Source organism: Sapajus apella, unplaced genomic scaffold (assembly GCF_009761245.1).
Source record: "Sapajus apella isolate SASKATOON/1434 unplaced genomic scaffold, GSC_monkey_1.0 scaffold36, whole genome shotgun sequence".
Classification (NCBI taxonomy): domain Eukaryota; kingdom Metazoa; phylum Chordata; class Mammalia; order Primates; family Cebidae; genus Sapajus; species Sapajus apella.
The window spans coordinates 21,007,011-21,033,277 of record NW_022436976.1 but is presented as its reverse complement, the minus strand read 5'-3'; the positions used below and the strand labels follow the sequence as shown (position 1 = coordinate 21,033,277).

General features: G+C 41.0%; 1 protein-coding gene across 1 annotated transcript in view; it reads right to left on the bottom strand.

The window, feature by feature from the left end:
- The window catches only part of JAK1 (Janus kinase 1), a 136,531-nt gene that overhangs the window by 40,346 nt on the left and 69,918 nt on the right, over positions 1-26,267 (bottom strand). The window contains exons 2-4 of the mRNA XM_032296739.1: positions 18,799-18,881; positions 16,044-16,242; positions 5,224-5,347 (exon numbers count right to left, since the gene is read on the bottom strand). Of these exons, the coding sequence (XP_032152630.1) occupies positions 5,224-5,347; positions 16,044-16,242; positions 18,799-18,804 (329 nt within the window). The 5' untranslated portion in view covers positions 18,805-18,881. The remainder of the gene's footprint in view (positions 1-5,223; positions 5,348-16,043; positions 16,243-18,798; positions 18,882-26,267) is intronic.

Genomic DNA, 26,267 nt, shown 5'->3' with positions numbered 1-26,267 from the left:
CTTCCCTGACTTCTCACTATGCTTCCAGAATAGGGAAACACCTGCTGACTTGAACTCCATGCTGGCCACAGCTCTCTACACCCATACCATCAGCCGCACTGCTAAGCCCATTCTACCCTGAACCCAAGACCGATTTTATTCACATTTTACCATGCCTGCAATTTATTTTCATCATGCAATCAAGACGTACAGCTTACACAGCAGTGTTTCCTACTTCCCAGACTGCTGCTATTAAGTTGATGGTGTACCTTACACAATAAACAGGGTTTTAAAAGAGAACCACCCAAACACCACCACAGGCATCAACTGCAATGTCACAAAATGAGTTAACAACAAGCACTTTACATATATCATGTTATTTAATCCTCACAGCAATGCTACAAGGTAGGTTTCATTGTTCCATTTTACAGATGAGGAAAACTGAGATTCCTAGCATCACCAAGTTCACCTGTACCACAGGATCTGAGCTCTACAATGCCTCTCCCACCCCACAAACTCCAGCTTCTCCAAGGAGTTGGAGAAGCTAAAACTACAAAAGCCTATTCTCTAACTACTACAGTTGGCCCCTGAACAACATGGGTTTGAACTGCACAAGTCTACTCACAGGCAGATTTTTTTTCAGTAAGTATATTGAAAATTTTTTTGGAGATTTGCAACAGTTTGGAAAAACTGATAAACTGTGTAGCATAGAAATACTTGTTTAAATTTCAGAAAAAGTTAGGTATGTCATGAATATAGAAAATATATACAGGTACCAGTCTATTAGCCTATTTATATGTTAACTGTTTAAGTTATTGGTAAGGCTTCCAGTCAACAGTAGGCTACTATTAGTAGTTATGTTTTGGAGGGTCAAAAGTTATATATGGATTGTCAATTGCACAGAGGCCCTAATCCTGCCCTCCATATATAACTTCTGCTGTCACCAGTAAGAAAAACACAATGAGTTCTGGAATGTGTGGAAGTAACTGAGCCAAGGCATCCCAGGCCATCACTAGGCTATAGACTCAGTGGGTACCTAGGTCTCTTTCCCTTGACCTGCCCATGAACTAATGAGAAAACAACCAAATAAAATTCCCTCTCTCCCTGCAAATGCGGTTGCTACACTTCGACATCTGTAACTGTGCTATATTTGCAGAGCCTAAGACATACCAGGCCCCAAGTTAGGGCCTGGGATGCGGAGGGTTCTCAGTCATGTTTCTCTCATTCTGTGAGGTCCTGTCTCTGGGAACAGTCAGTCAGGTCCAGCAGCAACTATACAGCAAAACATAATGGGGCACGTGCCACAAGCAGGACTCTACTGTGACTTTCATAGGCCCTAAACACTTTTCCCCTCCTCCATAAAAAAATTACAAGTTATATTTCTCATCTGTGTTTTCTGATTTGAAGTAAAATTTAACATCTCATGGGACCCTAACACTGTGGGTTCTAGACACTGTACCTAAAGGGTAAGTTGTCCTCAGATAAGTCAGAGTCTCTGGTGAGGTGCCAAGGAAAGAGACAGATCGCCCTCCACTGCCAGGGGAGGTGACAGGAGGGAAAAAAGCACCAAGGAAGGAATGTTGGAATAGAATCATTAAATGCCAGCTATAGAGCCTGGACCATGCAAAGCAGGCAAAGCAAAGAACGAAAGCCAAGCACATATGAGGCACACTCTTCCAGGAGGGAAGCCCCATGGAAGATAGATGGAAACGGAAGAGGCAGAGAGAGGCAGATCCCTATGGCATTGTCTGAGCATTATGGCATTATCACAGCCATGAGCTGTGCAGAAGCAGAGGCTGCAACTGTCTCACTCACCACTGAATCCCAGTGCCTGGTACCTACCAGCTGTTGAACACATGCTTGATAGATAAACAAAAGATGAATATACTCAGGGAGTAGCAATTAACATGGGAAGGATAAACAAAGAAGTTACTTTTAAGGTAAAAATCAGTATTTTTATAATCTTATATAGCCCAGCGTCCCTGTTACTTATGAAAGTGACTTAAGAATTCGACTGTGTCTCTCTCATACACACAGAAAGACCACACATCTACAGAGCCATGTGCAGCTTGAGCCATGTCAGGCCTTTGAAGCTGATAGACTGTTCCCTTACCCTCCACATGTGTGAGGGGATCACATGCTGGTGACAGCTATCAGCTGGTGGGGAGGCGGCCATCTATGCTGTACCCAGGCCTGGCACTGCTCTTCAAGGGTAGAACAGAGCACGTGCCCAGGAGAACTTAGCTGCTATCCTCTCACCAGGACAAGCAGGAAGGAAGGAGTGAAGCAGGTACAAAGGTTCAAAGAGGGGTTATGGCAGAATGGCCAACAGGAGAGGTAAATTCTGTTTGATGGTGGAGAAAGGCAGTGATAAGAGAATGAGAAATAGGTACAGTATGCAAAGTTTTCTGAGATAAGGAAAGAAGAGGATCCCGAGGATGAAGGTGTTGTCCAAGACAGAAGAGTCTCTGGAAAGGTGCCAAGGAGAGAAACAGGTCACCCTCCCCTTCCAGGGAAGATGGCAGGAGGGGAAAAAGGCAGATGTTTCCTGAGTTAACTGTTCCCTGAGCCAACCGAGCTACGGCCTTCTTCTTCCACATCCTACTGAGTCTCTGTGAAGAACAGTCCTTGGACCTGGTAGAGATGAGAGCCCAACAAACTCCCTCTGGACAGAACGCAATCTCCAATCCGGTCTGAACAAGGACATTCTTCCAGGCTGCTGAGAGCCCTGTGGGATCATCTTTGGCTTGGAAGCCTAGGTCAGATACTCAGACACCACAGGCTGAGGAGACCAAACATAATGTGTAGCTTCTCCACTAGAACAAAGGCTAACGGTAAACAGAAGATCAGGGAGCCTAAAATAAGGCTGACAGCTTTCTCTTTAATAAGATGTCAAAGCTTTAAATGTATGACTACCGAAATCTGCACCCTCCTTTATCACTAATAAGACCAAGTGAAGACACATTGAAGACAGAAATTCCACACACCTTTTTAAAATTAATTATCTAAGTACTCATCAAACCTGGTACACACAAATTCCAGATACTGTAGCATGGCAATGGAAAAAAAAAATTTAAATGACATTAATAAATACACAATGATACCTGCTTATATTCCTTTTCAGAATTATGTGGGGGAACAAAGCAGGAAGAAAGGAGAAAGAAACAAAAAGACAAATACACATCTATCAAAGATACACACTGCAAGTTTTTGAGAAAATTATGTACAGATAACTGCATATTTTAAGTTAATGTGCAGATATTATACACAACAAATTATCTTTAGGCTTCTACAGAATTTTTTAATGGACAGTGAAATTCAATTGGTTAAAAAAGCAAGAAATATTTTTTTGAAAAGGAATACAGAATATGATTGTCTATACTAAGATACATTGTAAAACAACAACTACCAAAAGCATTATCTAAACACAGAAAACCATAATTGAAATACAAGAATGTTTCCTAAAGTAGAGCTGGTATTCCACTGAAGTAACCACCAACATTTATTTTCATTTACACCTTCTTTAGTGGTAAGATTATGAGGTTTCAAAATTTTTGTAGCTTGTCATCATGCAAAGGTTTTAGTTTAGGGTGGTATTTTTTTTTTCCAAGTTCAAAGAGCCTGTGGTAACAAAGCAATATCCTGTTGAAGCACACTGTCGGGTATAGAGTCAAGGTGCTAAAAGTGAAGCAACCTTGCACTTCTAGGGAGCTAACAGAAACAGGGAACAGGCAAAGACAGCCTTTAATAGCCAGGCAGTCACACAATCAACTAACACTAATGCCTCAAAGAGAACTGTAAAGCTAATAACACGATTCACTAGACGTAATTTTGGTTAACTCTCTTCCCCTTTCTGAGTATTAGTTTTTCCCCTGAAAAAAAAAAAAAAAAAAGAGTTGAATTAGATAACTTAGGTCTTTTCCAAGTCCTAAAAGCTACCATGCTAGACTCTGAGCTGAGTGCAGAAACCTAGAGGGAAAGGATTAGAACCCAGTGACATATCCTTCCAGACTTCAAACTGCAACAACCCATTTCAATGCTGATCACACAGTCAATCCATCCCCAGGCCACAAAAAGCAAAATTACACTTGGAAAAACAAAGTCAAAAGCCAGGAGGCTCAGTTGGGACCTGAAATCTCCAGGGAACACAACTTTCCTCTCCAAGTGAGACTCTGGTTAAGTACAGAAAGAAGAGAAAAAGTCAGCCGTAGGATGATTATCAAAGAAAGTCAGATCTGGTTCAGTGTCAACAGAGAAAAACATCCCAGTCATTCTGGAATGGTGACAACTCTACCAAATTCTCCCAAAAATAGCAGGTATGATACTGTGAAGAGCCTCTGAGATTCCAGAGGGCTTTTCTAGCAGATCCCTGCATTCTATCAGCATCTGAGCTAACCTACTGATTTAATACCTATGTAAGTTAACCTGCTTTTCAGAAAGGATCCGCCCTATTTACAATCTCCACTGTTAAACATACGTTAACTTCTGCTTGACAAGTATCTAATTAACATAGTTTCTGTTCTAGTTACTGAACAAATTTACAAACTCAGGAAACTACAGCTATTGAAGTACTGACTATTTGTCACCTTGCGATATTCTGTGACATTTTGCAAAGTGTGCAATATGGGAGAAAAGGTAAGTACCCATCAGAAGAAAAATTACAGCTCCATAGCCAAAAATCCTCAAGGAGCAGTCAAAACATCCACTCCTAGAGAGCAAGACCAACCTAGAATTTCTAGTTACCACATCAGGCAATGTTTCTCAAGGTTTTTAGTTGCAACTTTTAGTAAGAAAAATATTTTATGCCATGACCTATTACATATATATATTACATATCTCCAAAGTTTAAAAAAATAAATTCTTAGGTTATGTATATATGCTGATATTATCTGTTCTCCCTGTTTCTTTTTGTTTCTTAAATTCTGGTCACTAGCCACTAAATTAAATTCATAACTATGATTACCCATTTGAAAAACTCTGCCGATAAGACACTAATTCTATTCAAAATATCCTCTGCATTATAAAGATTTCTTTTCTAAAATGTGGCAGAGGAAGGTAATCAAACTCATCTTGAATTGTATTCCAAATACTGAAGAAGTCCTTTCTAATATCAGGCAAACACAAAAGTTACAAATTACAAAAATGACTACAATACTTCTTCGTAAGTGACTCAGGGCCCTAGGCTGACCAGCATCCCTCAGTGCAGAGGGAGCCAGGCAGGTACCAGATGAGTACTTCCCATACCTCATCCGGTAGTGGAGCCGGAGGGACATCTTGTCATCGACAGTGATGGTGTGATTTGGGGCATACCAGAGCTTGGTGTTCTCATCATACAAGGCAAAGAGGTTGTGACAAAGAGGAGAGATACCTGAGGAAAAGTAAAAGAATACATTAGAAAATTAAAAGCGGACACATTTGGCCATCTGTTTCTAAACCCAACATATGCAAAGATAAGGAACTCTCATCCACAAAGAATGTGGGCCATTCATGTCCTCTTGGGGCAAAAAGACTTCCAACCAGATTCAGTCAGGTAGTTCTGATCACAGTCATCAAGAGCTATGAATCCCCAGAAATATGCACTGTAACTCTTGGCAAACCAAATTTAAATCATTTAAAAATAAAACTCTGATGATATTTCTCATTACAGGTATCTGTGACAGAGTCTTATCAAATCCAACTTAAAAAAAAGCCTATCTGAGAGGTTCACAGATGCCACCTGACATGCACTTTGCTAATCAGAAACACTCCGGGAGTTGGAGAAATCTTCCATCTGCTTCCTGCAGAAAGCACTTAAACAATTCTAACACACTGTGATTATATATCAAATATGCAAACAAGTACCTGGCAGTATTATGCAAAATGCATATTAGAATAAATAATAACCAAAGTGATTTTTATCAGTGATTAAAATCTATTACCATTAATAATAAATATACTTAAGTACTCTGTATGATTATCACAAATATTTTTTATTAGTAGCCAACTAGCAAGAAGATATATGACTTGACAAAGCTGGCCCAACAGTGTTCCCCTACCTCTCCACTCCGCCAGTGGCCTCCGTCAATCCGAAAACGATAGGGAAGACCAGGGAGATTATGATGTCACCCACTTGTATGCCTGTGATTAAAATTTTATGAACCTGTAACATAGGCAGGTTGGGGGGAGAATGACTGCCAATAATCAGTTATTACTGATATTTTCATAAGCAGCCAGGCCTCAAACTAAGATAAGATAAACTTAAATGACAAAAAATCTGGAAGAATATGAGGTAATAGGTACTTGTTTCCCAAATCGGACCTCTGCAGTAAGACTGACGCTGACAGGATCCCTCCCTGGCCCCACACACCCAGGAAGGAACTCTCCAAAGCAGACATTGATTTAAGAAGCTACAGATGATGCAAGATGGCCAATTAGGAGCAGCTCAGGATTGCAGCTCCCCGCGAAAGCGCGGAGGGTGAGTGGACGCTGCATTTCCAGAAGGATTTTTATTACCTACAGACCAGGAGATTCCCAGGCGGAGGAGCCCCACAGTTCGCCAGCGCAGCTATTTTGGCCACCACGGCTGTTTTGCCGGCGCCCTAGGGCGGCGGTTCTCTGTATATAATACACGGGTCTGGGTACCGTTTCAGCTGGCGATTGGAGCTCCTGGGAGACAGAGTCGCCCATTCAACTGATTAAAAAGGAGACTGAAACAGGGAGCCAGACCAGGAGATTCCTGGACAAAAAAGCGCCATGAATCTCAGCGCGGCTGTTTCAGCCGGCGCAGTGGGTTGCCGCATGGAAAAATCACACAGATCCTGGCACCTTTACAACAGGCGACTGGGACATCTGGGAGACAGGGTCAACCATTGAACTAAAAAAAATAAAAAATAAAAAAAAATAAGGCAGGGGGGCTCTGAGGCAGGGAGCCAGGTGATCAGGCTCGGCTGGTCACACCCCCACAAACAAAACAGCAATCAGAAATGATCTGGATTGAGAGTTTCACAGAAAGCACAACTGAAGCCCAGACAGTCCAGCTCTGTGGGGGAGGGGTGTCTGCCATTACCGAGGCAGTCCACCACAACGGAAGTAGTTTGCCATTGCTGAGGCGGCCCACCATTACAGAGAGAGTCGGCCATTATAGAGGTGGGCCGCCATTGCTGAGGCAGTTCTAACTATGCCCGTATAAACGGGACAGCAGGGAAGTTCACATGGCAACTGGACGGAGCCCACAGCAACTCAGCAAAGCCTCTGCAGGCAGACAGTGACTAGGCTGCCTCCTTGCTGGGCAGAGAAGCCATGAAAAACGGCAGCAGCGCAACAGAAACTTACAAATAAAGCCCTAACTCCCAGGGACAGAACACCTGAGAAAAAAAAAGGGGGGGAGGGTTTAAGAGTTCTGCTGCAGCAGACTTAAACATACCTGCCCGGCAGCTCTGAATGAACAACAGAGCTCACAGCTCAGTACTTGAGCTCCTATAAAGGACAGGCTGTCTCCTCAAGCAGCTCCCGGACCCCCGTATATCCAGACTGACATCTGGCAGGTATCCTTCTGGGACAAATAAAGCAGAAGAAAAAACTGGCAGCAACCCTTACTGTTCTGTAATTGCTGCAGGTGATCCCCAGGCAAGCAGAGTCTGGAGTGGACCTCAGCAGTCCTACAGCAGAGGGGCCAGACTATTAGAAGGAAAACTAAGAAACAGAAAGAAATAACTTCATCATCAACAAACTGGACGTCCACTCAGAGACCCAATCTGAAAATCAACAACTACGAAGATGACAGGTGGATAAATCCACAAAGATGGGAAGAAACCAGCACAAAAAGGATGAAAACACCCAAATCCAGACTGCTTCTCCTCCTCGAAGGGATCACAACTCCTCACCAGCAAGGGAACAAGGCTGGATGGAGAATGAGTGTGATGAATTGACAGAATCAGGCTTCAGAAGGTGGGTAATAAGAAACTTCTGTGAGCTAAAAGAACATGTTCTAACCCAATGCAAAGAAACTAAGAACCTTGAAAAAAGATTTGACAAAATACTAACGAGAATGGACAACTTAGAGAGAAATATAAGTGAATTGATGGAGCTGAAAAACACAACACGAGAACTTCACGAAGTATGCACAAGTTTCAACAGCCGAATTAACCAAGCAGAAGAAAGGACATCAGAGATCGAAGATCAACTCAATGAATAAAATGAGAAGGCAAGATTAGAGAAAAAAGGGAAAAAAAGAATGAACAAAGTCTCCAAGAAATATGGGACTATGTGAAAAGACCTAATCTACGTTGGATAGGTGTACCTGAATGTGACAGAGAGAATGAATCCAAGCTGCAAAATACTCTTCAGGATATTATCCAGGAAAGCTTCCCCAACCTAGCAATGCAGGTCAATATTCAAGTCCAGGAAATACAGAGAAGACCACAAAGATATTCTTCAAGAAGAGCAACCACAAGGCACATAATCGTCAGACTCACCAGGGTTGAAATAAAGGAGAAAATGCTAAGGGCAGCCAGAGAGAAAGGTCGGGTTACCCACAAAGGGAAGCCAATCAGACTCACAGCAGATCTCTCAGCAGAAACCCTACAAGCCAGAAGAGAGTGGGGGCCAATATTCAACATCCTTAAAGAAAAGAACTTTCAACCCAGAATCTCCTACCGAGCCAAACTAAGCCTCATTAAGTGAAGGAAATCCTTTATGAACAACCAACTACTCAGAGATTTCATCACCACCAGGCCTGCTTTACAAGAGCTCCTGAAAGAGGCACTAAACACAGAAAGGAAAAAACAGTACCAGCCACTCCAAAAACATACCAAATGGTAAAGAGCATCAACACAATGAAGAAACTGCATCAACTAACAGGCAAAACAGCCAGCTAGCTTAAAAATGGCAGGATCTAATTCACACATACCAATATTAACCCTAAATGTAAATGGGCTAAATGTCCCAATCAAAAGACACAGACTGGCAAATTCGATAAAGAGCCATAACCCATCAATGTGCTGTATCCAGTAAACCCATCTCACATGCAAGGATACACAAAGGCTCAAAATAAAGGGATGGAGGAAGATTTACCAAGCAAATGGAGAGCAAAAAAAAAGCAGGAGTTGCAATCCTAGTCTCTGATAAAATAGACTTTAAACCAACAAAGATCAAAAGAGACAAAAAAGGACATTACATAATGGTAAAAGGATCAATGCAACAAGAAGAGCTAAGAATCCTAAACATATATGCACCCGATAGAGGATCACCCTGATACATAAGGCAAGCTCTTAATGACTTACAAAGAGACTTAGACTCCCACACAATAACAGCGGGAGACTTTAACACCCCATTGTAAATATTAGACAGATCAATGAGACAGAAAATTGACAAGGATATCCAGATTTGAACTCAGACCTGGACCAAGCAAACCTAATAGACATTTACAGAACTCTCCGCCCCAAATCCACAGAATATACATTCTTCTCAGCACCACATCACACCTACTCTAAAATTGACCACATAATTGGAAGTAAATCACTCCTCAGCAAATGCAAAAGAACGAAAATCATAACAAACAATCTCTCAGACCACAGTGCAATCAAGCTAGAATTCAGAAACTAACTCACAACTGCACAACTTCTTGGAAACTGAACAACTGGCTCTTGAATGTTGACAGGATAAACAATGAAATGAAGGCAGAAATAAAGATGTTCTTTGAAACCAAGGAGAACGAAGACACAATATACCAGAATCTCTGGAACACATTTAAAGCACTGTCTAGAGGAAAATATATAGCAATAAATGTCCAAATGAGAAGCAAGGAGAGATCTAAAATCAACATCCTATCATCAAAATTGAAAGAGCTAGGGGAGCAAGATCAAAAAAACTCAAAACTAGCGGAGGACAAGAAATAACTAAGATCAGAGCAGAACTGAAGGAGATAGAAACACAAAAAAAACCTTCAAAAAATCAATAAATCCAGAAGCTGGTTTTTCGAAAAGATCAACAAAATAGACCACTAGCCAGATTAATAAAAAAAAAAAGAGAGAGAGAGAGAATAATCACATAGATGCAATAAAAAAACGATAAAGGGGATATCACCACAGAGTCCACAGAAATACAAACCATCATCAGGGATTATTACAACAACTCTATGCACATAAACTAGTAAACCTGGAAGAAATGGATAAATTCCTGGACACTTACATCCTCCCAAGCCTAAACCAGGAAGATTTCGAAACCCTGAATAGACCAATAACAAGGTCTGAAGTTGAGGCAGCAATTAAGAGCCTACCAACCAAAAAAAGCCCAGCTCCAGATGGGTTCACAGCCAAATTCTACCAGACATACAAAGAGGAGCTGGTACCATTCCTTATGAAATTATTCCTAACAATCCAAAAAGAGGGAATCCTTCCCAAATCATTTTATGAGACCAACATCATCCTGATACCAAAACCCAGCAGAGACTCAGCAAGAAAAGAAAACTTCAGGCCAATATCCACGAGGAACATAGATGCAAAAATCTTCAATAAAATACTGGCAAACCAATTGCAACAGCACATTGAAAAGCTTATCCCCATGATCAAGTAGGATTCATCCCGGGGATGCAAGGCTGGTTCAACATATGCAAGTCTATAAACATAATTCACCACATAAACAGGACCAAAGACAAAAACCAGATGATTATCTCAGTAGATGCAGAGAAGGCCTTTGACAAAATGCAACAGCCCTTTATGCTAAAACCTCTCAATAAACCAGGTATTGACGGAACATATCTCAAAATAATAAAAGCTATTTACGACAAACCCACAGCCAATATCATACTGAATGGGCAAAAACTGCAAGCATTCCCTTTGAAATCTGGCACTACACAAGGATGCCATCTCTTGCCACTCCTATTCAATATAGTATTGGAAGTTCTAGCCAGAGCAATCAGGCAAGAAAAAGAAATAAAGGGTATTCAAATAGGAAAGGAGGAAGTCAAATTGTCTCTATTTGCAGACAACATGATTGTATATCTGGAAGACCCCATGGTCTCAGCCCAAAATCTCCTGAAACTGATAAGCAACTTCAGCAAAGTCTCAGGATACAAAATCAGTGTGCAAAAATCACAAGCATTTCTATACACCAATAACAGACTTAAACAGAGCCAAATCAAGAACGAACTGCCATTCACAATTGCTACAAAGAGATAAAATACCTAGGAATACAACTAACAAGAAACGTAAAGGAATCCTTCAAGGAGAATTAGAAACCACTGCTCAACGAAATAAGAGAGGACACAAACAGATGGAGAAACATTGCATGTTCATGGTTAGAAGGAATCAATATCGTGAAAATAGCCATACTGCCCAAAGTAATTTACAGATTCAACGCTATGCCCATCAAGCTACCAATGACCCTCGTCACAGAACTGGAAAAAAACACCTTAAACTTCATATGGAACCAAAAGAGAGCCCGCATAGCCAAGTCAATTCTAAGCAAAAAGAACAAAGTGGGAGGCATCACACTACCAGGCTTCAAACTATACTACAAGGCTATAGTAATCAAAAAGCATGGTACTGGTACCAAAACAGAGATATAGACCAATGGAATAGAACAGAGGCCTCGGAGGCAACACAACACATCTACAACCATCCGATCTTTGACAAACCTGAAAAAACAAGCAATGGGGAAACGAGTCCCTGTTTAATAAATGGTGTTGGGAAAACTGGCTAGCCATGTGCAGAAAGCAGAAACTGGACCCCTTCCTGACACCTTACACTCAAATTAACTCCAGATGGATTAAAGACTTAAACATAAGACTTAACACCATAAAAACCCTAGAAGAAAATCTAGGCAAAACTATTCAGGACACAGCCATAGGCAAGGACTTCATGACCAAAACCCCCAAAGCACTGGCAGCAAAAGCCAAAATAGACAAATGGGACCTAATGAAACTGCAGAGCTTCTGCATGGCAAAAGAAACAGTCATTAGAGTGAATCGGCAACCAACAAAATGGGAAAAAAATTTTGCAATCTACCCATCTGACAAAGGGCTAATATCCAGAATCTACAAAGAACTAAAACAGATTTACAAGAAAAAAACAAGCCCATTCAAAAGTCGGCAAAGGACATGAACAGGCACTTTTCAAAAGAAGACATATATGAGGCCAACAAACATATGAAAAAATGCTCATCATCACTGGTCATTAGAGAAATGCAAATCAAAACTACATTGAGATACCATCTTACGCCAGTTAGATGGCAATCATTAAAAAATCTGGAGACAACATATGCTGGAGAGGATGTGGAGAAACAGGAACACTTTTACACTGTTGGTGGGAGTGTAAATTAGTTCAACCATTGTGGAAGACAGTGTGGCGATTCCTCAAGGACCTAGAAATAGAAATTCCATTTGACCCAGCAATCCCATTACTGGGTATATATCCAAAGGATTACAAATCGTTCTACTATAAGGACACATGCACACAAATGTTCATTGCAGCACTGTTTACAATAGCAAAGACCTGAAACCAAGCCAAATGCCCATCAATGATAGACTGCACAAAGAAAATGTGGCACATATACACCATGGACTATTATGCAGCCATCAAAAAATGATGAGTTCGTGTCCTTTGTAGGGACATGGATGAACCTAGAAACCATCATTCTCAGCAAACTGACACAAGAACAGAAAATCAAACACTGCATGTTCTCACTCATAGGTGGGTGTTGAACAATGAGAACACATGAACACAGGGAGGGGAGCATCACAAACTGGGGTCTGTCAGGGGGAAATGGGGGAGGGACAGCGGGGGTGGGGAGTTGGGGAGAGATAGCATGGGGAGAAATGCCAGATATAGGTGCTGGGGAGGAAGGTAGCAAATCATACTGCCATGTGTGTACCTATGCAACAATCTTGCATGTTCTTCACATGTACCCCAAAACTTAAAATGCAATAAAAAATTAAATAATAATAATAAATTTAAAAAAAAAAAAAGAAGCTACAGATACCTTGGCAGCTATCTAGTGCTCTCCTGAACACTTCAATCCATGCTTCTCAAGAAATGTGAAAAGCTATCCTTCAAAGTTACACTCTTCTTTAAAAATCGAGAATATAGAGTTAAACTTTAAAGGGAAGTTTTCCTTGGGAACACAGGCAATTGGCTTTTCGATCCAGTATTATTAGGACAAATAATTCAAATATGCTATAGGTTTTCATTCATAAAGTGGCTTTTCTGGACTGGGCTGGAAGCCCAGCCTTTCTTCATGCATACCCACATTTGAATGTGTACAAACACTTACATATATGAAGTGTAACTTTTTTTAATCATGGAACTGTCTGTAATTTTAACACAGGTCTGATTCTAACAGTATTACTACCTATAAACAGAAAGACCAAAGACATATCTCTTTATATAAAAGTACTGGGTAGTAAAACAATAACACTAACATTTACTGAGCGTTGTCAGGCATCAGGCTAACAGACTCTAAATTTATTATCTTGGGTGGGTGCGGTGACTCATGCTTATAACCTCAGCACTTTGGGCGCCCCAGGCGGGCGAATCACTTGAAGTCAGGAATTTGAGACCAGCCTGGCCAATATAGTAAAACCCCGTAGCCAGGCATGGTGGTGCGCACCTATAATCCCAGCTAGTCGGGAGGGTGAGGCAGGAGAATCACTTGGACCTAGGAGGCAGAGGTTGCAGTGAGCCAAGATCGTGCCACTGTACTCCTGGGTGACAAAGCAAGACTCTGTCATTCATTCATTAATTCATTCATTCCTAAATAAATAAATAAATTCTTTTTTGACTGGGTGTGGTGGCTCACACCTGTAATACCAACACTTTGTGAGGCTAAGGCAGAAGGATCACTTGAAGTCAAGAGTTTGACACCAGCTTGGGCAACATATCAAGACCTCGTTTTCGTAAATAATAAAAATGACCAGACATGGTGGCACATGCCTGCAGTCCTAGTTACTTGGGAGGCTAAGCCCAGAGGATGCTTTGAGCCCAGGAGGTCACAGCTATAGTGAGCTATGATGGAACCACTGCATTCCAGTCTAGGGGGCACAGCAAGACACATCTCTAAAAATATTAAAATTTTAAATTAAAAAATCTATTACCCTTTAATCCTCCTGATACCTAAGGAGGTAAATATGGTTTTTACCATTTTGCAGATGAGGAATCTGTGGTCTCCTGAGATTTAGTCTGGTTCAAGGTTACTCATCTAATAAACTGCAGAGCTGAGAATCAAACCAAGACAAGGCTACTGAAGGGATGAAGCAATAAGAGCTAAAAGAACAAAACTTTACCCCACAGAGATGAAAAACAGGAAAGAAAACAATACTGCCCTCAAACATCACTTTCTATAGTAACAGTGAGAGATACAAGAATCTGTGGCGTTCAGTATGTATTTTTGAAATTACTGAGCTTCTGCAATATTCCACTGAGCCAGTTACAGCAGAGACATACTCATCTTCTATAAACTAGGCTAGAAACCAACACCTCCAACTGGCTGACTCTGAGCCCAGAGTTACAGGAGGTCCACCAACTGTGTCCATCCTCAGACTCACAGGCTCTCTCCTCTCATCTCCTTCCCAGCAGCTCCTCCGTCCCTCATTAACTGCAGCCCAACGACTCTGCAAAAACGACCCTTGCTTACAAACTGAGTGAGGTTTATACCTGCTGTGCTGATGGCAAGAAGCTTGGTGAAGTGAATAAACACTATAAATCAAATCTCAAGGGGAAAGGGAGAAAACATAAAAACAAAGCTTTAAAAAAATACTTTAGAACCACTGATTTACATTTAGGTGTTCTGCTAATTACAAACACATTTAAAGCTGCTGTCTAAAGATGGTCATTTGTACAAGTTGCTGCCTAGTCAAAATAACTTCACAATATTACCACATTTTCCCACTAATAATCTATACCTCAGCCCATTTTAATCCTATGTCAGGTTTAGTTAGTAAGGGCCTACTATACTCTTCCCTATAACATGAGCCTCTCTTCTTTTACTGAAACTAGTGTATGTGAAGCATTTTAGGCAGAATGACATGTATCAGAAAGAAAATAGGTTTCTAAACAAGCCAAATTACTAACAAGATAAGTAATTATTAACATAACCATCCTAATCCCTCAGAGCTGTTCTGAGGGTTAAAGTGGTGTAAGTAAAGCAGGGATCAGGTTGTTTGGCATCATAACTAGCTACTTCATCATCATAAAAATGAGGTGACTGAACCTTTTTAAAAGAGCTTTGAGATATAATTTACATACTGCAAAATTTGCCCATTTTAAGTGTACGGTTCAACAGATACTAGTGTATTTACTGCGTTGTACAACCATCATCACAATCCAAGTGGATTAGATCTGTGATTTAACTTTTAATTTCTATGATTTAACTTTACTTGTCATTTAAAATTAGGCAAGCAAAAACTGCCAATGTCCTCCAGATCAAAGGATGAAAGGGACTTTGGTTTCCCACCTTCCGAGGGCAACAGGCTAACTTTAAGTAAGACAACCCTCACTTGAAAGGAGAAAAAAAATGCTTGTGTTGTTGAGAGCCTTGTTGTCCTTTTCACAACTTGGCAACTTGACTAAGCCACAAAGCAACACTCAGCTTCTCACTTCAACTCAGCACCACGCACAGGAGGGCAGGTCATGGCAGCAGCAGGAGAGAGAAATTTTTTAGAAGAAGTTTCAAATAATTATTAAGATATTGAGAGATGCTACTAGCTAAGCAGGGACTTAGTCCCAGGTGCCTTAAAAAGCATCTCGTCTAGTGCTGATGTTATTCCAATTGTACAGATGTGGGGAAAAGGAGAACTGAGCCTGGATCCACAAAAGTCAAGCGTCATCCCCTGGGATCTTATAGTTCATTAGTGACAGAGCAGAAAGAAGCCACACCATAGATGAAGAAAGTGAAAAGTGAAACCCTCAGAATTAGAATCACTGGCGTAAGGTCATGTGCAAGTGGCAGTGGCAGAGGCAGGGAGGAACCTCTGACTCCAGAGTCCACAACTTTTTCTGCTCTGCAGAGCTACAAGGGGCAGAGACTCCCAGGTCTTCTTCTGAACTGGTATGTTGGTGAATCCCCAGCCCCAGGCAGCTGCCAGTACTCACGGCATGCCTGTGCAGCCCTGATGCACAGCTCCTCTGCTGTGTACTCTCCACTGCCCAGCCGGAGGGGCTCCCTATCCGACAGATAGAAGATCACTTCCACCCCTGGTTCAGGGGCCTCCAGGTTCACCTCGGTCTTCTTGGAGCTCCTCATTTTAGCACAGAAAGCCATGGCATTGCAGTCCTCTTTTATATTTAGATACTGTTATGGAAGGAAAACAAGACTATGTGGTCATTCTATGTGGTAAAAGTTCTTATGACAAAAGAGAGTGTTCTGAAGGTAAAAAAGCAGAAACATTTGGTGTTAGTGTTGGATAAGTACCTCTCCCCTGCCCCTTCCCTTCCTGGAAACCAAGCATGTCAGATCTTATGAGAGACGAAACCATGGAAAACAATTAATTATGCATTCTAAGTAATGAATTGTAATTAATTAAATATTTTGGAAAATATGGTCAGATCGTATTTTCAAAAATCAGAATAATTTTAGACACGGTCTGAATTTATTTTCCCTGTTTGTACACAAGTTGTAACTGAAAAATGTGGCCCATTCTGGAATCAACGACGTTAAAGGACTGGTTATTAGTTACTAATTCTGCTGCTATTTCTACTAGAATCACACAAGCTTTGCACAGACTTATGCAAGAATCAACAGTTTAATTTCATGTCCATCTCCCACTAAACAGCAAGCTTGGTGAGGGAATGAACCGTATCTTATCTCTCTTCACATCCCCACCTGAGACAGTACACACAAAATGATGACCAATTCAGGTTCGTAAGTCACACGGAAGGCCCATAACAATTAATGAATGAAGCCAGGTTCCCATCACCCAAGGAGGAGGGGCAGGACCTTGAATCAGCCGCAGGAGGGGAGGAGGAAGCCTTGCTTTCGAATAGTTAGAAAACCCCGGTGGGAAACTTGCAAGTAATTCACGTAAGCACCCTCCAAAGGGAGGCCAATGAGGACCAAAGATCCAACCTCAGCAACTTAGCCTTGGGCAAGGCCAGAAAGGAGGAAAGAAACAAGGGAAAGCCCTACGCATTGTTTCTTCTTCTTGCCTAGTACCAATGGCCTACAAACTAATTTGCTGACCTCACACTCCTATTACTTTCTTCCTGTCTGCCAAGCCAACCTTCACTAAACCCCTAAAGCAATGTCGCCATAACACATATCAGATCCTGCAAGGGCTTCCCATTAATCTACAGAGCAATTCTGAGACTCTGAAACAGAGCCTCCCCCCTCCCCCACCCAATTATCTGGCTGGTCAGCCTTCCTAGCCTTATCTTCTAATCACTCTGAGCTTCCTGCTTCATGCTTGAAACCCACAAGACTGTCACTGTTACTGTATCCTCCCTTGCCCAATGCTGTTTCTCACCCTCCTGCCACCACTCACACTGATTCCTCTACAGGAATACCTGTCCACTGTATCCCATGCATGGCAAACTTCAACTTTCTTTAGAATTTAGCTCAGATATTTCCTCCTGCAGGAAGCTTTCTCTGAACATCCTTCCCATTACCTGAGGCCCTCACTTCTTGCTCCTAAATTTATCCCACTGCACTAACCACAGGAAATTTGAGCATCTTACTCACAGGCCTGTCTGTCTTTCTCTCACTAGCACATGCCGTGAGTTCCTTGAGATAAGAACTGAGTCATTTGTCTCTATATCCTGTAAGAAGCACAGAGGCTTACACATAGTGGGTGCTTGCAGAATGACCCAAGGAGGCTCCCCCAAAGAAGAAAAGTCATATAGGACAGACAGCAGTCACAGTTCTCTTTACAAAATTCATTCTCTTGGTCTATTAGCTGCCCTGGTGAGGAGAAATGCTGAAAAGAGGGACATTAACTAGGTATATCTCAATGCCACAAACTGAGAGGTATTCAATTTTAACCGTTTAATTTCCAAATACATCTGAAGACCAGAATCTTCTGGAAACCAGCCTGAAAGAGTAAGCTCATAATTTACCTTGAAATTCAGATCAACAAGCGAGACCACTTGAAAACCCAGCACTGAACCCCTAATCAGCACTTCCATTCCACACTGAAAAATTGTGATGGAAAACAGGGTAGCTAAAAGCTTGCTTCATCATGTAAGATAAACCTTTGTCCTTGAGACTCTTTACAGACATGACAGAAGAATTCAAAGACAGTGTTATACCCTTTAACTATAAGGAAATAAACAGGCAAATGCACCTAATTATATACTTACAAGATGGGGTATTGTTTGAAACAGGAAAAAATCCAACTAACAATGTCCAATAGGAGAGGACTCACTAAACAAAACAGGCATATCAACACACAGGACTACTATATTGTTGTCAAAAAGGATAACATAAAGCCATATGTGAATCAACACAGAAAGATGTACAGGACATTCTGCAAAGTGGAAAAAGCATAATATGGATATTATGATCTTGCATATGCACAGGAAGATTAAAATCTGGAAGAACATACAATAAACTGTTAACAGTGGTGAACATCTAAGAGAGATTATAAGGGAAGTTTAACTTTTGCTCTGTACCTCCTATACTTTTGTACTTGAGATTCTTTTTTTAACCAGCATAGTCAACATTGGGAATGAATAAATATTTATTTAATCAGTACCATTGCCTTTAATTTTTAAAAATTTTTTAAATTAAAGGCAATGGTACCGATACCCCTACAGGCTCAAGAACATGGTTTCATCAATTTTTTTAAAGCCAGATTTAAAATATGTGTGTGTGTGTGTGTATGTGTGTGCGTGCGTGTGCAAATCTACATACCTGCATTTATTCAGCTGTCCAATGTTCCCCAAGAAGCAGACTGGATTTTCTTCTCTACTTTCCAAAGCTTCTTCAGAGCAGAGCTAAAGACAAAAATTAATAAATCAGTGGCAGAGGTAATTGCATCTGAAAATAAGAGGGCATTTTCATTAAGGAAGCAGCCCAAACCATAAGCAGGCAAGAAAAAGCGTTTGGGAGGAAGAAGGAAAAAAACAAAACAAAACAAAATGACTGATGAGGCCATCAAGAGGACAGAGACATCTTAGGGTATAAATATCAAAGAGGATACTAATTTCACTGCATCAAGAAAGGAAGCCAGGGATTTCTGCTTCCTGGCATGGAGCGTCCTGTCCAATATAAGCGAAGACTGTATGCTTTTTCCATCAACACTCCTCTCCTGATGCTGTGAACAATAGTTTAGGACATCCAAAAATGTGCACTTTTATTTCTCATTCCATTTAGAATTACCCTTCCCCAACCTTGTCTAAACACACACACACACACACACACACACACACACACGAGTTTTGTATTATTTTAACTGCTTTCCCTGTTGCATCTCACACATTCTTCAACAGTAGAATCAAATTATTTTTGCAAATAACAAGCTCACAAACTTGGTGATTCAAAATTGGCTCTCAAGTTAACAGTGATTATCCCCTCAGTTTTCTGTCTGGACACTCAACACATTTTATCAGAATCCTGTTTTAGGAAGAGCACAGTACCAGGCATTAGAGGGCAGCAGTGGAGGGGGAGAGGGAGATGGGTTATCTCTGAGGCCACCAGGCCAGCATCCCCACAGGGCCTTACAATAGAAGGTTGGAGACAGCACAAATGGAAACACAAAAGCAACCTAAAATCGACAGCGTGAGTGTATCAGGATGTTGTTAGCTCTGGTAACTAACACTGGCAAGTGCTGGTTTGGGAAGGCTTTCTGCAGTGAGTAAGACTTAAGCAAAAGTATCCCTGGCAGGAGATACAAGTATGAATTTGATTGTGATTACTTTGATTTGGCTATTTTGGTATGACCGATTTTAACAAGATTAAAAAACAAATCATTACATGAAAGCTTTTTAAAAATTAATATAATCCATTGTTCTAATTATGTGAATAAACACCCTGTCCTGCCTCAAAACAGCAATTAGAAACTAGCTACATGCTAATGCCTTGCTTCTGCTCAGAAGCAGGACTTCACACACTACACTTAAGAGATTCTATTCATTCAAAAAGTATTTTTGAACAGCTCTGCAAAAACTAAGTTAACTCAAAGGACAAGAGCAATATGGTCCCTGCCCACAGGGAGCTTACAGTCAATAGGAACAATGGAATCAAACCAAGATGTACAGGAAGAGGTCATTACAAAGAGCTAAAAATGCCATGAAGGAAAATTAGAGAACCTAAAATAGAGGGAATGTGATCTGGTCTGGGGTTCAGGACGGAAGGCACATTGAGCTAAAGATGCAATGGTTGTCCAGGGAGGTGGGGCATGAAGCCAACTGGGAGATAGCAGTCTCGGCAGAAGGATCAGCATGTATGGGGAAAAAAGGCCCTGGTGGCAGAAAGGAGCTAGGCTAGTCTCTCCAGCTGCTTGAATAGAAAAACCTCAACAATACTCCTTTTTACACTTGGGACACCCAACAGCACTGGTCAGTCCATAGGCAGTGCTTGCTAACTGCATGTCTGGAGCCTGTCTACCCCAGGTTTCCCCACAGCACACCATTACCAGCTGCCAGGGATCAGTGAAAACTAACCAGAGAGGAGTACTGCAAAATATGCCTCAAACGAGGAAAGGGTCACAAACTCAGAGCCTTTTAGGACAGGAAGAGACCTGCAAATTCCACCAGGCCCGGGCTCCATTCAGAAGGGCTACCACATAAACCGATTTAGAACTTACAAAGTGTTTTAATATGCATCATTAGACCATGTGTTACTTCAACTTAGGAGTCGTGGAACTTCTCTGAGCCTCATATAAGATTCAAGGATCCAATTAAAATCACTAAGAGTCTTCTAGAACTAGAATTCCACAAAACCAGTAATCAAGGAGATTTTGGTTTTCCAATCATTCTGTCTCTTCTGCAAGCAATACTATGTTGTAATCACATTATACCTAATCTTCAAATTGATCTCCACTATTACTGAACAGGACAGTAAAATGGTTTAGATTTCTGATGCTTAGCCTAGAGATTAAACTTTGAGAAAACAAGAGTAGCAACAGAATTTCTAAACAATATGCATTAACTATGATGCTTTTGAATCTTGATTCAATAACAGCAAAATCTCTACTCTTGAGGATTTGCCATCCTGAAGATAAAAATAGAAAACACCCACATAGCACTTAGAAGACATGATAGGCACGATTCTAAGCACTTTAAACCTAAGGCTTCTGATCCACTTTATATGAAATGACAACTGTCCTCATTCAGGATGACAAGTGTTTTTGTATTTTGTTGTTTTTTTTTTTTTGTGCTACAGCATTTGTGTAGTGACTTCAACAAATAATATTTCATCTAAAATAAACCAGAAAATGTGATCTAGCTGATTATTTTTAGAGCAGGTAGAAAAGGAGTAAGATCAGTTTACATTAATAAACACTTTAGATAATTCCAAGAAAAAAATTCAAGTTTCTTGCTGTAATATACAAAAGCAAAAATCATCAATGCTAGAAAGATTCCCCAAGAGGGATCACAAAATACTCTTTAAAAAGAACATGATTCACTGGGTTCAATTACCAACGCAAATGAATATAAAGATGCTTAGAAAACAGGAAAGACCAGGATGAGTAATCAGAAGCTTTTTGATGATAGCAGTGAATTTTTCCACCCCAAATTTATTTATAAAACTGTCAAGGATTTGAAAGAAAATACCTTTCTTTTGGTGACAGAGGATTACTTTTGTAGCTCAATTTTGTAGGTGCTGCTTTTCATGGGAAAAAAAGGGAAATTTGTGGATTACTCAAATTCCTTTAGTTTATCACAGTCTTATGAAAGAGACAAGTATATGTGACACTTTTTCAGCAAGGGAAAAAAATAAAAGAAACAAAACACAATTCTGTGGGTTGGAACAAAGCCTCACTGCAGTAGATAAAATGTCACAAATGTTTTCAAAAACGCAAAATTTCAGAAATCTGTCTGAAAAAACTGGAACTCTCTTAAATTTTCAAGGACATCTTTTGAAACACTGGTATCTGTGCAAGGGAAGAATATACAATTACATTTTGGATAGCAGACAAAGAAATACAAAGAGACTATTTTAATGTTCATATATATGACTGTCAGAATGAGACCCTTTGGCATCAGAGCAGGATCGGCAGGTCACCACTGCTCCTCCGAAGCCACCGTGCCACCTCTCACTTCTCCCCAGTCTGCCCCAGTTTCCCCTGGCATTCAGAAGGGCTGCTGTCAGATTTTTACAGTTAAACAGACTGGTTGACAGTGAAAATCAATAACAAGAATTAAAATATTATGGATATCTGATTATTTTCACTAAAGAAACCATATAATGAATTACTTTGTGTTTGCCGTAAAGGAATTAAGGCTTTTTATTTCTGAAGTAGAAAATGCAAATGAAAGGCTGATGAATTAAGGTATGAACTCAGAAAAGCTGAAAGAAAAATATTTAATTTAGAAAATGCCCTAAAATCAGCGTAATATCTTAAGAAATTTTAAGACTAAATAACTTGAGCCTTAATAAACTATTTCAGCAGGCACCAGTCTTAACAATTGGTGAGGAAACCTAACACAACAATGTAAACTACAGGAGGCTCCAGGGTTTTTTTGTCTTTTGTTTAGTGCTTTATCCTCAGGACAAAATCAGGTGATCAGTAAGTATGTTCAACAACAGCTGCAAATGAAAGATGAAGGTACAAAGTAAGTAACATCATGCAATGAAAAAAGCACAGTAATCCAAGGAATACAGGTTCTCACTGACTTTATACTAGTAGCAAGTGTGACCATAAGCAAGTCACTTTCATCTGAGCCAGCTTCCCTATCTACTAACCTAAGAGGAAACATCCTGCTTAAAGGGTTGGTTTAAGGATTAAAAAGATCTTTCATTGAGAATTTGAGGCAGGAGGATTGCTTAAGCCCCAGGAGTTTGAGTCCAGCCTGGGCAATTTGGCAAGACCCTGTCTGTTTTGAAAGGAAAAAAGAAAAAAACTTTCAAAAACTCTTCACCAAGTACCTACAATGCCCTTTTGCAAGAGGCTATAGATGTGAAAGTGTCCAGAAAGGTGTTGACACAATATAACAGTCTTTATGGCAGAGAACTAAAGTCGGCCATCAACCTGCTTCGAAGAGCAAAGAATAAATAGGGATTCTGACCAAAACCCAAGTTACAAATAAAAGCCCCATTTCATAAAGCTTGGATGACACAGCAAAGCAGTTAAGAGCATGGACTGGAGTCATTGTAACCTGGGTTTGAATTCTGATGTCTCCACCAACTAGCTGCTGCAATCTTAGGCAAATTAGTTAATATCCCTAACCCTCAATGTTCTTTGTGTAAGTGGGGAGATAAAAATAGCATTTATTTCACTGGGCTGTTATGAGTTAAATCCGTTAATGCATGTAAAGTGCCTAACAGAGTTTAGCATGCAAAAAGTACTCATATTTTGACCATAATTCATTAAATTGATTACAGCTTGATGGAATACAGTTCCAGTCAAGGAGGGGGGAAAAAACCCAATATGCACTAAGCATTTCAATATCTTATGCCTGGAGTTAGCCACTTGCACTTAATTCCCATAAAAAGCAAGAGAGGTTTTAGGCTAATCAGCAAGAATGCCAGGAGTCAAACATGCCCTGATTCCAAGGACCCTGCTCTTTCCACAGCGGGGAAGAGCTGCTCTAAACCGTCCCTGTCACCAACACCACTGTCTTCTCTGGATTTTTAGCACTTTCCGTAGTCTAACAACCACCCAGGAGATGGATCTTACTCCAACACTCTTCCTTCTGTAGACTGAAAGAACTGTCATTAAAAAAATCATTGAAGTACCCCCAGCCTTCCCTGTGTTCCTGCCCACTGCTAACGCTCTGCTCTGGCACCACTGCTGCAGTGTGAGAGGAAAGTCTTAACAGCACGTGGACAGGTCCACATCTAGTGGCACATGGAAAGAGAGCCTCCTAAACAGCCTAACCCACACAACAAGCCAGGGAAACTGCCAGTGGCTTCACACCCAAGAGCCACGGAAAATGACTTGTATCTACTGCTACCAGGACCTCACTGCTACGCTGAGACGCAGAATAACAGTTCCGATGAAAGCATCACAAGATACTGTAAAGCTGATGGATTCCAGCCAAAAGAACGACATCATATGTATACAAAATCTGCTATTTTTCCTGTCAGCAAGTCAGACTTATGGCTTTTCTATGTGCCACTCCTGCCACACAGAATAACTCACTTCCAACTATAGCAGCAATTCCAGGAATACCCCAGAACCGTAAGTGCTGCTTCATTTACAATAAACTAGGGATGATCAAATAATCAATGCCAGCTCAATGGTTTGGTGCTTCGCCCTGCTCCCAACGAGCCTGCTTTCAGAGACAGTTTCTGATCAAAGTAAATATAGTACTTTGCTTAATTAAAGTAAGTGTCTTTCTAAAAGCCATATTGTACCAAGAGACTTTGCTACTTTTCCTTTATTTTTACTTTTTCTTCTTTTAAACTAATTACCACTAATACATCTATAATATTATTAAAGAGCACAGAATATAAGATTTAGTGAATCCATCCATATCCTCACCCCAGGGCCAAAGACTTGATGGCACAAATGGACATTCAAATGGGGGATGGGAAGAATGGCTTGTCTTCATAGTATGTGCTTTTTTGCGGGGGGGCGAGGGTCATAGAGTCTTGCTCTGTCACCTAGGCTGGAATACAGTGGCACAATCATGGTTTACTGCAGCCTTGACCTCCTGGGCTCAACTGAACCTTCTGTCTCAGCCTCCCAAGAAGCTGGAATAACAGGCACATACCATCACATCCAGATAATTTCTGTTGTTGTTGTTTTTGGAGATGGGGTCTCACTGTGGTGCCCAGGGTGGTCTCGTACTCCTAGGCTCAAGCAATCCTCCCATCTCAGCCTTCCAAACTGCTAAGATTACAGGCATGAGCCACCTCACCCAGCCACAATATGTGCTTTTTAATCATTTATCCCAAAAATACTTCTGAAACACTTGTGCCATCATAATAAAACCTTGCATTAAATAGCACTTTATAGCTTAAAAAGGGCTTTCACATCTATAACCACAGTTTCACAGCCTCTTCACAAATGAGAAGACTCAACTAAGGCGTTCCCACGGTCAGCTGGCCAGTGAGAGGTGAGATAGGTCTCAAGCACACTTCTCAGCTTTAGCCTCACTGCCCTTTCCGTTTGCCACTGTGCCTTGGGCAAGGCGTGGGAGTTCAGAAGAATCCAAAGAAGTAATACAAATACATCTGAGCATGCCAAAAGTCTTACAGTCTTCTGACAGCTGGCAAGACTAACATATACACGGGAACCCCAGGGAAGAGGCTGTGAGGATATGGTGAGAGACAGACAGTGAGAACCATGGGAGTCAATAAGAGAGGGCACAAGGGCCATGCTTTGGGCTGAGAGGGGATCAAGGAGAGATGAATTTGCTCCCAGTTTTCAGAATGGAGAAGGTTGAAAGAGAGGAAGAGTACGGCTGTTCTAAAAACAAATAAACAAACAAAAGGCCAGGAAGAAGAAAAATCACAAAGACAATTGTGCAGGAAAGAGTATGTAGACCAGGAAGAATCATGCAGGAAAAAGGCAGACAGCAAGGAAAGGAGAAAAGGGTACAAAGGGGACAGGGCTTGTGTGCAAGCTTCTTCCCGCCAATCAGAAGAGGCCCAGGTTTCAGCCCAGATTCACTAGGATCTGCCTGGTCTTGAGCAAGCATCTTAACCTCTCTGAGCTCAAATCCTGCATAATGAAAAAGTACTGGATGCCCTCCAAAGTTCCTTATAGAAGCAGTGTTTCTCTCTATGGCCCCCTATACTTGGCCCCCTCAATCAAAAAACTGTAACCAGTTTTTATGTTCAGCTTTGAAATTGCTCTGCCAAACGAAGACTCCAATCTTAAACTGCTGGCAGAGCTCTCAGCGAACCCTATCTGCATAATGAGTAATGCACTTAGACTTTACCAAGGCGGCAGCAGCATCAGGGCAGAGCAGGATCGGCAGGTCACCACTGCTCTTCTGGAACCACTGTGCCACCTCTCACTCCTCCCCAGTCTGCCCCAGTTTCCACTAGCATTTAGCCAAGAATCCAGTTAGGGTTACACATACTGTCTGATATCCTAGGAACCTATGCTGATAGCCAGGCTTAAAACAGCTTTTCAGTCTTTTTTGATCATGATCCATAGTAAAATATATATTTCATAGTATATATGTGTGTATATGACATACAAGTTTCACGAAAAGATACTTAACCTTACTATGTGCCATTCCCTCTACCTTCTATTCTATATT